Raw genomic sequence first — 16,010 nt, forward strand, 5'->3', positions numbered from 1 at the left:
GATGGCAATTCATGAATATTAGGGCTTCCCCAGTGGGATAAAAGATAATTTTTTCTTCATCCAAACGATGGCTGAAAGGTAAACAATGTATATACTTCTCAGTTGTTGGTCTTATTATTCACATCAGAAATCACAATAGCATGATGCATCAAATGAAAAAATCCAAAAGGGGCCATGATGAGGGTTCGAACTTACTCCCAGGATGATCCCTAACACACCTATGTCGACAATGCCACGACATGGCATAGTGTGTGTGTGTGTACTCACCTAGTTGTACTCTTCTTCTTCTTGATAGTAGGTGCAGTTTGCATGAAGGGTTTGTCCTCCCGATGACTGCACCAGTACAGATGTTGGTAGAGGCGTTTATGTTGAAGATGATAAGAGTTTCAAAAGTGCTTGTTGCGTTGTGCTGTAGACAGAGGAGCGGCGACTAAAACAGAGGTGGATGTTAGAGGGAGACTTGCCGCACCGTAGGGCGGTGTGTTGTGTTTATGGCGTCAGCTGATCCTTGGTGTTGCGACGAAACATTTGTTTTCTGTGTTTAGCTGTTGGTGGCGCCAGGTATAAATGTGGCGCGGGTCAGATGTGACCCAATTTGTTGGTCGATTGGAGATATTTAGCCAGTGCTTTGACTATTTGGTATTTTTCTTGTAACGAGTGGTCACCGCCTCCTAATATATGCTCGATGGTAAAGGGTATTTTAAGTGAGATAAGTTCTTGTTTGAAATTTACTCTGGCACTATAGTGTCGGAAGCAATGTAGGAGATAGTGTTCGATTGTTTCAGGCACCTGACAGTGGATGCAGAGTTCGTTGATGTCTGTTCTGTACTTAGAGCTTTGTGCTGCTAGTTTGGTGTGTCCCAGCCTTAATCTGGTCATCGCTATATCAATTTCTCTGCTTTTATATCTGACATGTTTCCAAGTTTCCCATTTCTTTTTAATGGACCCATAGTACAAAGGTGAGCATGACGTTTTCCATTTCGTTGCAAAATCTTGGGTGATGGTATTTTTGAAGGCTCCTTTACGTGCAACATGGGGAATTGGATGACGGGTAATGTGAGGTGTGTTGTGCATTGCTTTGGCTAGTTGATCTACTAGTTCATTATGGAGAATACCACAATGCGCTGGGACCCATTGGATAGAGGTATCATAACCGTTCAATCGATGTTCATGAAGAAGTTGAAGACATGGGTAAACAAACTCCTTGCACGTTTTTGAAGAGTACGTAATTGCTTGAATCGCACTCTTGGAGTCACTGCAGATTGTATATGTCCCGACTGGTAATGTTGTGATTATTTGGAGAGCTTGATATAAGGCATATAATTCAGCTGTGAAAACAGATAGTTGGTTTGGTAACCGCCATCCCTGCTTGAGATGGTATTCCGGTATCCATACAGCGCTAGTGACCGAGGGTACGTTGTTCTTGATGATGCGAGATCCATCTGTATAAATCGCTGTGGTATTTGGGTAGCAATTTTTCATTGTTGAGAGAAAGACTGAGGCTATGGCTGAGTTTGGTGCAGACTTTGGAATGTTGTCTTCGAGTTGTATTGCTGTATTAGGAGTTGTATAAAGCCAGGGTGGAATAGGGGGAACAGTAAGTTGGGTTTCCGAGTTTTGGAGTAGAGAGAGGTCTATATTGAGGTTATTTGTAGCCCGTGTGAGGAAAGGTTGTGAGTGATTGGTTGGGAAGCGGGGGTTATGTGGGTTAACTGTTGGGTTAATTTTTGATCTGTATGGGTGTGTCTGGTGAGCAGTGGTACAGAGTGACAGATAGTTGGCACACATTATGTCTCGTCTGGTGGCTAGGCTTGTGAGGCCCGTTTCCCCGTAAAGTCCGAGGATAGGAGTGGAACGCATTGCGCCACATATAAGTCGCATGGCATTGTTTTGGATGACCTCTAGGCTCTGTAGGTTGGTAGGCGCAGCCGATGCATATGCTTGGCAACAATAGTCTATTTGGCTGCGAATGTAGGTTGTATAGAAACGGAGCAGGATTTTATGGTGTGCTCCCCAGGTGGTGCCAGTGAGGGCTTTCAGTATGGCGAGTCGGGGTTGTGTCGTCTGTTTAAGGTGTTGAATGTGTGCTTTCCAGGTAAGTGAGGGCGAGTCTAAGTGCATGCCAAGGTATTTATGTTCTCGTACGTGTTGGATGGGAGTGTTGTGTATTGTGAGGGTGGGTAGATGAACGAGTCTTTTTTTAGTGAAAATTTGATAATAGGTTTTGGTAGTACTAACTTGAAGGCCCCATTGTTGTGTCCAATCTATGAGGTGATCAAGTGCTGTTTGCATTGTTGAGACTGTATTTGGTAAGGCGTTGTCTGAATAATACAGTGTTAAGTCGTCGGCGTACGCCGAGAGGTTAACAGGATGGGTGTTAGGCAAATCTGCTAAGAATGCAGCAAAAAGGGTTGGGCTTAATATGGAGCCTTGTGGGACACCCGTTTGTATTGGGATGTCATCGGAAAACTCGCCTTGTATATAGACTTTAGAGGTCCTGTTCGTAAGATAAGATTTTAACCATAAAAGTAATCTTCCCTGTACGCCTAAACGCGCAAGCTTTGCGAGGAGGCAAGTATGAGGAATGCTATCAAAAGCTCCTTTGAGGTCTAAGTAGACAACAAGACAATATTTACTGCTTCTGAGAGAGGTGCGGATTTCATGTTCAAGGCAGAGTATCTGATCGAGTGTGGAGCATTGCGGTCGAAATCCAGCTTGGAGTGACGGTATAATATTATTATATTCTAGATACCATTGGAGGCGAGTATGTACTAGTCTTTCCATGACTTTACTGAGGCATGATAGTAGGGAAATAGGTCTATATGACGCAGGTTGGGATGGGTCTTTTCCTGGTTTAAGGAACGGAAGAATAATACTGGTCTGCCATTGTGAGGGAATATTTCCGTGAGTCCAGCATAGGTTGTAATAGTTTAGGAGAGTACTATGTGCAGTTGATGGGAGATGTTTTATGAGTTCATATGGAATTCCATCCTCTCCAGGTGCCTTGCCAAGAGGTAGGCGGGTTAAGGCTAATTGTAGCTCGCTTAAGGTGTATATGTTGTCGACGCCAGGCATGGGTAGCAGTATGGCACGGTCAATTTCTTGTCTAAGGGGGAGTTCTTGGGCATGAAAGAAGGGTGTTGAGAGGGTAACTTTAAGACATTCAGCAAGAACATTTGCACGCTCCTGAGGTGTTTGACAGAGTGAACCGTTGATCGTCAGGGGGAACGAAGGGAATGTTGGGCGACCTTTAATGCTGTTAAATGTAGCCCAGACTTTTGAATGTGGCGTAGTGGGTGTGAGGCTATCACAAAATTTTGCCCATGATGCTCGCTTTGCTGACAGTATGGTTTTTTTGGCTTCTGCTGTAGCCCGCCGGAGATTAACCCAGTTCTGTAGGGAGGGTTGACGTCTTTGTTTTTGTATGGCTCGTCGGCGTAAAGCGACTGTTCGTGCACATTCCGCGTTCCACCACGGTTTAAGTGGTTTGTTGGACCTATGTCCTGAAGTTTTCTTGAGCATTTGGGTGGCTGCACAATTTATGGCCGAGGTGATTGTGGACAGTCGCGTGTTGGGGTCTACATCGTCTGTATCTGGGAGACAGACAGTATCAGCCCATTTTTTCTTATCTAGTTTCTTAATGTTCCACTTGGGGAGCGTTAGGGGGTGGGTTGGTGGCTGAAAGTTAGTAAATTTTATAATGAGGGGTTTGTGGTCACTTCCAATATCTGGTCCAGTATGAAACTGTAGTTCTTGTTGAAAGTGTGCAGAGCCAAAGCAGATGTCCAATGAGGCTTCATAATTGGTTCTGTAGTTAAAGTAGGTTGCAAGGTAGGGCGGCGAAAGAAGAATATATGGTGTAGTGTCTAAGTAGTTATATAAATCGGTGCCTGCAGTATTTTGGGTACCTCTACTCCATGTGGGGTGGTTTGCATTGAGATCACCTGTAACAATGATCGGTTGCCGTAGTTGGTTTAGATAGAATTCTAGTTCATTTAAATTTATTGTGCCACCAGGGTTGTATATACCCAGAAAGGATATGTGTGTACCATTGTAGGGTATTAGGCATGCTAAAATTTCTAGCTTACCATTTGTAAGTAGTAGTAAGGTGAGTAGTTGTACTCACCTAGGTGTGCTTGCGGGGGTTGAGCTCTGGCTCTTTGGTCCCGCCTCTCAACTGTCAATCAACAGGTGTACAGGTTCCTGAGCCTATTGGGCTCTATCATATCTACACTTGAAACTGTGTATGGAGTCAGCCTCCACCACATCACTTCCTAATGCATTCCATTTGTCAACCACTCTGACACTAAAAAAGTTCTTTCTAATATCTCCGTGGCTCATTTGGGCACTCAGTTTCCACCTGTGTCCCGTAGTGCGTGTGCCCCTTGTGTTAAACAGTCTGTCTTTATCAACCCTGTCAATTCCCTTGAGGATCTTGAATGTGGTGATCATGTCCCCCCCTAACTCTTCTGTCGAACCAATTTCATTTAATAGTTCTGCTTCAAACACTGTTTCGTACAGCTGTAAAGTAGACTCTTCTTATACATATTTTATACATTATACATACTGTACCGACGCTCAGTGCGCTCAACTCACACCAAAGTATCACCTGTGTACTTCTGTATATTCGACCAAATATATATATAGTATCTTAGTGTCTGTGTTTATTGTCACCATACTTTATGTAACAATAGAACCGTTACATTGGTGTGTGTGTGTGTGTGTGTGTACTCACCCACCTAATTGTACTCACCTAATTGTGCTTGCGGGAGTTGAGCTCTGGCTCTTTGGTCCCGCCTCTCAACCGTCAATCAACAGGTGTTCAGGTTCCTGAGCCTATTGGGCTCTATCATATCTACACTTGAAACTGTGTATGGAGTCAGCCTCCACCACATTACTTCCTAATGCATTCCATTTGTCAACCACTTTGACACTAAAAAAGTTCTTTCTAATATCTCTGTGGCTCATTTGGGCACTCAGTTTCCACCTGTGTCCCCTAGTGCGTGTGCCCCTTGTGTTAAATAGCCTGTCTTTATCAACCCTGTCGATTCCCTTGAGAATCTGAATGTGGTGATCATGTCCCCCCTAACTCTTTTGTCTTCCAACGAAGTGAGGTTCAATTCCCGTAGTCTCTCCTCGTAGCTCATACCTCTCTGCTTGGGTACTAGTCTGGTGGCAAACCTTTAAACTTTTTCCAGTTTAGTCTTACGCTTGACTAGATATGGACTCTATGCTGGAGCCGCATACTCCAGGATTGGTCTGACATATATGGTATATAATGCTCTGAAAGATTCCTTACACAAGTTTCTAAAGGCCGTTCTTATGTAGCCAACCTGGCATATGCTGCTGCTGTTATCCTCTTGATATGAGCTTCAGGGACAGGTCTGGCGTGATATCAACCCCCAGGTCTTTCTCTCTCTCTGACTCTTGAAGTATTTCATCTCCCAAGTGATACCTTATATCTGGTCTCCTGCTTCCTACCCCCATCTTTATTACATTACATTTCCTTGGGTTAAACTCTAACAGCCATTTGTTCGACCATTCCTGCAGCTTGTCTAGGTCTTCTTGAATCCTCAAACTGTCCTCCTCTGTCTTAATCCTTCTCATAATTTTGGCGTCGTCAGCAAACATTGAGAGGAATGAGTCTATACCCTCTGGGAAATCATTTACTTATATCAGAAACAGGATAGGTCCAAGCACAGAGCCCTGTGGGACTCCACTGGAGACTTCACGCCATTCTGAGGTCTCACCCCTCACTATAACTCTCTGCTTCCTATTGCTTAGGTACTCCCTTATCCACTGGAGCGCCCTACCAGTTACTCCTGCCTGTTTCTCCAGCTTATGCATCAACCTTTTATGGGGTACTGTGTCAAAGGCTTTCCGACAGTCCAAAAATGCAGTCCGCCCATCCTTCTCTTTCTTGCTTAATCTTTGTCACCTGATTGTAGAATTCTATCAAGCCTGTAAGGCAAGATTTACCCTCCCTGAACCCATGTTGATGGGTTGTCATGAAGTCTCTTCTCTTCAGATGTGTTACTAGGTTTTTTCTCACAATCTTCTCCATCACCTTGCATGGTATACAGGTTAAGGACACTGGCCTGTAGTTCAGTGCCTCTTGTCTGTCACCCTTTTTAATTATTGGTACTACATTAGCAGTCTTCCATATTTCTGGTAGGTCTCCCGTTTCCAGTGACCTACTATACACTATGGAGAGTGGCAAGCAAAGTGCTCCTGCATACTCTTTCAATACCCATGGTGAGATTCCATCCGGCCCAACAGCTTTTCTCACATCCAGCTCCAATAGGTGCTTCTTGACCTCATCTCTTGTAATTTCGAACCTTTCCAAGGCCACCTGGTTTGCTGCCACCTCTCCTAGCGCCGTGACTTCTCCCTGTTCTATTGTAAAGACCTCCTGGAACCTTTTGTTGAGTTTTTCACACACCTCTTTGTCATTCTCTGTGTACCTGTTCTCGCCCACCCTAAGTTTCATCACCTGTTCCTTCACTGTTGTCTTCCTCCTGATGTGACTGTGTAGTAGCTTTGGTTCGGTCCTGGCTTTATTAGCTATATCATTTTCATACCTTTTCTCAGCTGCTCTTCTCACACTAACATACTCGTTCCTGGTTCTCTGGTATCTCTCTCTACTTTCTGGTGTTCTGTTATTACGGAAGTTCCTCCAAGCCCTTTTGTTCAGCTCCTTTGCTTTCATACATACCCTATTGTGTGTGTGTGTGTGTGCATGGGAAAATTGTGTAAAACCCTGGTTTGTGTCTCTGAGAGGCTGCAGAATCCGTGTGAGGACAGTAGCACTCCCGGTTGCAATTCTTTTACCAACTACCAATATATACCAATTCCTTTCTTTTTATTTATGTGACGCATGGTAATGTAAATGGATACAATGAGGACGAAGAAGTACTTTCTCTACCTCAACATGATCGTCTGCTTTTGAATGTCAGACGTCTCACAGAACTATTTGAAAAAGAAACTAACAGGCCCACTCTTCAGAAAACCTATACATTTATTGTGGTGACTGACGATGGTAGAAGCCAAAAAGATTCTATAGAACCCTCTTCGTTTGTATCTTTTTATACAAAAGCTAACACCCATGTAATGTATGTTAGAACATCGTCAGGAATATCTTTTTTGAAATGGATACTTCTGATGAATGCTGACCTAAGATCTATTGTGTCGATAATGTATGGGAATTAGTTCCTCTGTAACGCTGGTATGAATATGAGAATTGATATCGGTGCGGGTCAAATTTTCGTTTGATCTGTATGTATCGACCCAGATCACTTTTACTCCCTGGTCTATGAGATTAGGCGGCATAGCTAACATCTGTAAAAAGATCTTTGAATCAGGGATAAGAATATCTCCCGGATGAACAGATATATTCATGGCATTTTGCATATTAGAATAGACTTTTTGATCAACATTAAAACTTTTTATGGCGTTAAACATAAGGCCTAGATTATAAGTATTTTGTGGTCCAGGTTTACTGGAACAAGACACACACACACACCGTATATATATATATCAGACCTATACTAGAAATATGCGGCTCCAGCATGAAGTTCACATCTAGTCAAACACAAAACGAAGTTAGAAAAGGTTCAGAGGGATGCCACCAAGCTAATCCCTGTGCTGAGGGGTATGAGCTATGAGGAAAGATTAATGGAACCGAGACATGATCATTACCTTATAAATTTCTCAGAGGGATTGATACCCATCCTACTGTCTAGTAAGTATTAAAAATGTTGTATGTTGTTTCAAATAAATTCCACCAGTCTAATAAGCCACTACACCTTTTCCAAATTTGTTTTAATATATAATATTATATAAAATTTACTTATTAAAAGGAAAGTGAATAAAACATATTTTGTATGATGTTAAACTCAGTTTTTATTTCGACCAATGTTAACAAGAAGACAGCCAAACAGACTAGAAGTGGTAGAAATTATATCGAGAAACGTTATTAATGTTCGGACTGTAATAAAAAATTTAGATGGCCAGACTCCTTGAAGACTCACTTGAAAATACATGAAAAGCTTTATCAATGTTCTGTGTGCATGAAATGTTTTAGTAAAAAACATACCTTGAAAATGCATTTGAAAATTCATACAGGTGAAGGTCTTCATAAATGTTGTAAGTGTGGGAGAAATTATAATTATAAAACCAGCTTAAAGACACATTTAAAAAGACATCAAGGCGAAATGCCTTATAAGTGTCATATATGTGCTAAAGGGTCTGTTAGTAGGGGCCACTTGGATGATCATCTTAATATACATACAAGCATAAAACCTTGTATATGTTTTATGTGTGGGAGAAAGTTTACTATTAACAACCACTTGCAGAGACATTTAGAGAAAGAGGCGATATGTATTGAAGAATATAGGTAACAAGTAATTCATTAAACTGAAATATTGTGAGGGAGAGACAGGAACAGCGTAAGAGTTTACATTATTTTTAGACGCATTTAGTTTTCTTCAAGTCTTACATCAATCATTTGGCCTTCAACCTTAGATTTGAAAAACAGATTCAATTTGATTTGACAGATTTGAAAAAATTAGTGAATGGTCAATTAGAAAACAGGTATAGACCTCGAATGTATGTTCGATGTAATCTAAGTCTTTGAATTCCGAATCTTCGACGTAGTAAAGATTGGGGCCTCGTAGCCTGGTGGATAGCGTGCAGGGCTCGTAGTTCTCTGGCGCGGGTTCGATTCCCGCACGAGGCAGAAACAAATGGGCAAAGTTTCTTTCACCCTGAATGCCCCTGTTACCTAGCAGTAAAATAGGTACCTGGGTGTTAGTCAGCTGTCACGGGCTGCTTCCTGGGGGTGGAGGCCTGGTCGAGGACCGGGCCGCGGGGACACTAAAACCCCGAAATCATCTCAAGATAACCTGAAGATAGTAATATAAAACATTATGATGACTTTCATTAAACTATTATTCTTTTAAATCTGACTCATCTGGTGTCAAAATAACACCAATAATTAAACGAGGAACAATAAAAGAATTGGGGTAGTAACGCTAATATGGAAGTTTTTTTTAAATTTATGGATCTTTTTGTAAATTTTAAACTTTTTTATTTACGTGGTATATATTTTTTTCTCTTTATAAAAAATCTATAGAATCTTTCAATCTTTTATAAAATAAAAATATAATATAGTTCTCTTTTTTCATATATAAGAAATGAGTAAAAAATTTATATATATATATATATATATATATATATATATATATATATATATATATATATATATATATATATATATATACTTCTTCTATATATATATACTACGTTAGATTATACTATATATATATACATATATATATATATATATATATATATATATATATATATATATATATATATATATATATATATATATATATATATATATATATATATATATATATATATATATATATATATATGTATTTATATATAGTATAATCTAACCATGACAAACCGACGGAGAGAAGTCTTACAAAATGAATGTGATGAAGATAAAGTGGGTGAAAGTGATAGAAATTGGCTACCATTACCACCTCATCCCAAGATAAATTATCTCGAGAAGCGTCATCAGTGTTCAGATTGTAATAAGAAATTCAGATGGCTAGACTCGTTGAAGAAACACTTAAAAATTCCCGAAAAGCCCTATCAATGTTCTAATTGCATGAAAATTTTTACACATAAACGTGCCTTGAAAACGCACTTGAAAAAAACATACAGGTAAAGATCTTTATAAATATTCTACGTGGAAGAAATTTTAATTATAAAATGTGCTTTAAGAGACATCTTAAAATACATTCAGGCAAAAAGCCTTATACGTGTCATATATGTGTTAAAGGTTTCTTCCTTAAGATTTACTTGAACGATCATATTAATAATAAACATTTAGGCATAAAGCAATATAAATGAGGGAGAGAAGGGAAGTGTATAGGTTATTATTATTATAATTAGATGCATTCAGTTTTCGACAGGTCTTACTATGAAATAAAATAATGTGTTTAGTTAAAGACTAGCTCCAAGCATCTGACCTCCAACCATGGACAGACAGATTGACTCAACCTTAAAACAAAGAAATCACAATGATGTGATATATCAAAGAGAATATTGAAGGAGTTAAGGCATGAAATTAAGCCATTGTAAACAATATGTTATAACCACTAACTCTGACACCCGGGGTGACAGTTATTGGACTTGGAGGTTTTAATTTCATACATCTATCTGTTCACGATTTCAAACATTGTTCAATAGACGTTTCAAGTACAATATCTTTTAATTAATTCTTGTCTTTCAAAGTAAATATAACTTCAAACACGCACATATTTGAAAATAGTTCTTTATATTAATTATATTAATAAATATATATTATACATAATGTAAATATAATATATATAATAATAATATATCAATATATATATGCTTACCTAATGAAAGGGGTTAGAGTTTTCTAATATTTTCATATTTCAAAACTGATTCGATGGAATTTTTTATAATTCCCAAGGAAAAAATAACTATTTAAATGTATCTAACACAGAATATAGTGCCGATAGAACAAAATCTAGCACCGAGAACACAGATTTTTGTACCAAGTACACTGAAATTAGTACCGAGTTTGACAGTCAAAGAAACCAAAAAATAATGACATTTTAGAAAAGTAACTTTTTTGTAAGAATTTTTTTTAGATTTATAATATTTTATACACCAAAAAGACATGAAAAAACTAGAAAAAATACTTTACTGCCACTTTTTATTGACTTTTATTACAATTTATTAACACAATTTTATGCAATAAGGAGTTATTATTGTTTAGGAGTAACTTGTTTTCATGATTTTTATATATTATTTTGAAATATTATTGTGAAGATAAAATTATGAAAGGTTTCTCCAGGTATATATAATATAAAATTATTTCCAGTTGATTAATTTTATGAAACAAATTGTATGTATTGTGAATGTTTTAAGAATTTATATATTTCTTATTTTATTTAAATTTTTGTATAGATTTTTACATAACAATACTTGAAGTCTATACTGGGGTCTTTAACTCGCAAAATATATTATTTGTGGGTAATAAAACCTCGAAAATATTTTTTGGGGATATTGTAAAATGCCCAAATTTATTTTTTGTAAAGATATTTCATATATTAAATTAAATAATTTGTTTTAAATAAAATGTAAAGTTTGTCACCTAAAAAACAAAGTATTTACTTTTGGTTTTTACTTAGCAAAAATATTTTTTGTGAAATAAGATCCCAAATTTATTTTTTGTAAATAATTTTGAATGTATTTTATAGAATCAATTATATAATTTTAAAAAGTTACCCTTGAATGTGCGATACAAAAGATAAAAAAACTATTAATGGGATTTGGTAATTATGTTTATGGAACATGTCGTAACAGCAGTTGGGGTTTAAATGATTTTTCGCACTTATCCAAACATGGTATGATAAAGGATATTGAAATGTATATGTATTTGATTATTATTATTATTAAATTTTTTTACAGATTTGTACATTATGTCGGCATTTGGGGGTACACCTTTGACCGTATCTCTGGCAAATACATCTGTGATTCATACACAGCAAGAGTTTACAATGACACACTAGAATCTTCCTATAGCGATTATCACTGAGAAAATAATTAGACTGTCTTCAAACGACTTCTCGAAGTCCTACTGTCTCACTGTTATTAGTTTGATTTGGTATAATTCTGTCTACACATTTATCGAAGTCAGTCCTAGAAAGATACTGATCGATGGTTCCAAATTTGGTGGCCACACGATATAAATCTCTCCGGTGATCAATTTCGATAACTATACCACTGATGGTACGCATCCCCATCTTCAATTCTCTGGCTGCTTTAGGGATTATGACATTAACTGCGTCGTATAAACTTATAGGTGTAACAACTGATGAAGACTGTGACAACATTTTAAAAGCGTTACTCCTCTGGCACTCCTTCACTCTACTTCTTATTTCTTTTACTGTTTGACATGCAAGTGATGGGGAGGATGGTTGTCGATGTCTGCATTAATATTGTTGCTAATTACGTCGGACTCCGAATCAGTATGAGATGGTGTGTCCCCTGAATTGTTCAATTGTCTAATTATTATCTTAGGTGATAACACTACAAGAGGAGACAACGGTGATGATGGTCGAAGATGAGGCTCTTGTGGTAGTGGAGATGATCACTTTCGCGCCCTGGGGTCGTAAATTTACGACCTATCCATTTCTATCGCTTCCACCCAAGAGTCGTAAATTTATGTTCCATTAAATAATAATTGTATAAAATCCACTTTAAATTCGATTTACTTTTGGTTTGTTTCAAAATGACCGTACCATGAAATTCCCGTTCTCTCGATTAGGCCGTGTGGCACGTCGGTCTACTGGGTCATGTGATCGGCCCATTGTTTTGTTGTCACGTGTAGTGGCCGGAGCTGTCTCCCCTCGCGCGCCAAACTTACTCGATTTTAAGCAGTTTTACCCCTTTCCGTGTGTATTTGACCAAATACATTCACTTACAATGGATCCTGCACAAGGCCCAAGCAGTGTTTCGCCAAAGGGAGCATCCAGTTCATTAACCGATGACAAAATAAGTGAGATCTACAGAAGGTACACTCAAGTGAAGCTAACTCCCACAAAGATTCCTGGCCTCTTGGATGCCTTATCGGAAGTTGATTATGAAGATGATATTGAGGGTATTGAACCTGATGCTGAAAATTTGGACGAAGATTGTGACCTTCGGGGACCTGGAGCGCATGGGGCAACAACGACTGAGGAAGATACTGAGGGCCTTACAGAGGAGGAGGAGGGGGCACCCACACCGCCGCCTCTCACTACAAGGCGCTCACGTGGTGTTTGTAGGCCCAAACAACAGCTAAGTACACGACATGTTTCTCGTATTCGGAAAATAACACCCATTATGGAAAGTAGCACTGATTCTAGCATTGCTTTATCAAGTGAGGAGGAGAGTGAGGAAGATGGACCAGCCGAGCCTCCTTGAAAGCATACACGTCCAGTACATACTCGCCAGCCTAGAGCTAGTGATGGCTGGACTCGTAGCAACAATCCCCCATTGTTTGATGATTTTACTGGAACCCCGGGGCTAAGGATTACCAAACCAACGAGTGGACTAGGATATATTCAGCTGTTTTTTATTCGTGCATTGATTGAGTTCTTGAAACAGGAAACAAATTTGTACGCCTCACAGATATTTCAGATGGCCAATGCAAATGTCGAAGATATTTGGAAACCAGTGAGGGTCAAAGAAATAGCCAGATATTTGGGACTGTGTATATTGATGGGAATAAACAGGCTCCCAACTATGAGGATGTACTGGCAAACAAGTAAACCATGGCATGCTCGGTTCTTCAACATGTTTATGACGACGAAACGCTTTCAGCGTATAGCCCAGTTTTTCCATACGTTCAATAACAATGCGGTTCCCTTGAACAATACTGACAAGTTGATAAAAATGAGACCAGTGATGGATTACTTGAAACAAAGGTTTGCAGAAGTTTACTGGCCAATGAAAGAGTTGTGTTTAGATAAAGGAACAATGGCATGGCGTGGCCGACTCTCGTTCAAGGTGTACAATCCAAACAAACCAGACAAATATGGCGTGAAATTATAAATGCTAGCTGAATCAACAACTGGCTACATTTGTGGTTTTGACGTGTATTCTGGTATTGGTAAAACGATACACGAAACAGTTACTGGATTGATTCGGCCACTAGTGAACAAAGGTCACCACCTGTATATGTATAACTACTACAACTCAGTTAGCCTGACAGAGAAGTTGCGAGAACTTGGGGTCTACACATGTGGCACAATTAGACTAATACGTGGCGCCCCAAAGGAACTGCAAAATATAGCCAAGGGTAAACTTCCAGTGGATACCACAGTATACCTCCGCAAAGTTAACACCTTCGTTCTACTGTGGAAAGACAAGCGAGTGGTCTCAATAATTACCAACCTCCACAATGCAGACACACAGCAAGTTCAACGAAGGAAACGAGTTCGTAGACGCGACGGAACAACAGCACTAGAACAGGTAACAGTGAACAAACCCATTGCAATTTGCGACTACAATAAGTTCATGAAAGGTGTGGACCACTTCGATCATATGGTGAAGCATTACCATTTCGCCAGGAAAAGTCACAAGTGGACTAAGAAAATAACGTTTTATTTTCTGCAAATGACTTTGCAGAATGCCTTTTCTTTGTACAAAAGCAGCACCAGTGACCGCAAGAAACTAACATTGCTTCAGTTTCACGAGGTGGCTATTTGGTCCTTATTGAAGTGGGACAAGGAAGAGTGGCCTGCAACAACTACAACATATACACACTTGGTGCAAGCTCCAGACCTAAATGATGACACAGGTCCTGCCTATGCTGCCGACAAGTCAACACCTGGACCGTCGGGTGTGAGGCGCCCTCTGTTTACGTCGACACCTCAAGCTGAAGCCTCCACTGAATCTGAACACGAGATTTCTGGTACAATGTCACTTGATGAGTTGAGACAGATGACTCAGAATCAAGTATCCAACCTACACTGAAAAAACAGGGACGTATTGTTGATTCAGAGCATCGTCTAAACTACAAGCTGAAACATGAAATTGTCAAACTGCCCAAACGTCGCAGGTGTCACGTGTGCGCAAAGTCAGATATAAGGAAGGAGACTGGAAAAGGATGCAAGACCTGCGATATTGGACTGTGTGTCATTCCGTGTTACACCAATTACCACCGAAAAAGGGTGTATTGGGTGGAGAAGAAGTAACCACCCGCAACAGCTTCACCCCACCTACGAACATCTGTTGAGCAACTTCAGAAATTTGTACCTAAAGGAGGTGGAGTGGAGAGAAAATGCTCAACTTATTTTTCTACAATCTTCTTACCCTTGGTAAGTACACATAATTGGCCTAAGTCGTTATAGTATTATAGTCTAATTTATTGCGACTAATTTCATACCTGAATGAACACTGTAGCACAAAAACTGCCGTAAGTAGACACGAAACTTCAGAAAGTTTTTTTTGGGTGTGGTGGGTGTCAGTATGAGTGTTCCAAGCGGGTTACATGTGGGTGACTATGGGCGTTGGTACAGGTATGGCTTCCCAAAATTTTTATTTTATATGCATATGTCTGTGTAGGGGATTATATTCCGAACACTATACAATACAAAAAAACAGTGTGCAACAAATATAGACTTGAAAAACATGTTTACAGTAAAAACTTTTTTTTGTTGATGTTTGAAGCTCACGGATACGGACAAGCGTAGTATTTTATTGGCTGCAAATCTAACTTACGCTCTGTTGACAATTTTTACCTATGTTCTTATAGAACATTCTATGATTATGACGCCCTCTCCAGAGTCTACGAGGTAGAGACAGCTACTCCTACCTCTACACCAGCTACTTAAGTAACCTGACCCGTAAGAGCAGGCTTCGGGAGAGAGCTGTTACGATAATCTCCTTCAAGAGAGATTTGGCCTGCTCTTTCCTATCGCCATGTTACTTCAGTACATCTACAACATCTAGATACTACAAGCAAGTGTAGTACATATTTAGTCAAATACGTTTTGCCAGGTGCAAAAGTATCATCACACTTGCTCTCCACCTCTCCCCTCCCTCGTCACCGATCACCAAACTACCATTTCCAGCCAGCCCGCTTCTGATTGGTGACTCAACGTCTGCACCACTGCACCTTTACCACTCGGATGGTAAACTTGGTAAAACTCGGATAGTAAAAGTGATTCAAATAGCTTCGGCTATCACTTCCTTATGTCCGGTCGTGGTGGTCAAGCAGATTAAGGCGTCCTGTAGGTACCAGTTGCGTTGCTCCTGGGAGTATGGGTTCGAGTCACTTCTGGGGTGTGAGTTTTCAGTCGCATATAGTCCTGGGGACTATTCAGGCTTGTTCGCATTTGTGTTCCTCACGTGTGCCCCAAAGAATGAGGTGATTTGGTAAAATGCTATGCCCAAGATTACCATCCGAGTTG

At 39.6% G+C, this 16,010-nt stretch overlaps 1 protein-coding gene across 1 annotated transcript; it reads left to right on the forward strand.

The window, feature by feature from the left end:
• The first annotated feature begins 13,647 nt into the window (after positions 1–13,647).
• Positions 13,648–14,571, forward strand: LOC138366574 (piggyBac transposable element-derived protein 4-like). The gene has a single exon (XM_069327610.1). It carries the CDS (start codon positions 13,648–13,650, stop codon positions 14,569–14,571), a length of 924 nt encoding a protein of 307 aa, XP_069183711.1.
• The last annotated feature ends 1,439 nt before the right edge of the window (positions 14,572–16,010 follow it).

Source organism: Procambarus clarkii, chromosome 19, assembly GCF_040958095.1.
Source record: "Procambarus clarkii isolate CNS0578487 chromosome 19, FALCON_Pclarkii_2.0, whole genome shotgun sequence".
NCBI classification, from domain to species: Eukaryota; Metazoa; Arthropoda; class Malacostraca; order Decapoda; family Cambaridae; genus Procambarus; species Procambarus clarkii.

Coding starts and splice junctions, on each gene's coding strand:
- LOC138366574 (XM_069327610.1), top strand. CDS start 13,648: ATGCTAGCTGAATCAACAACTGGCTACATTTGTGGTTTTGACGTGTAT.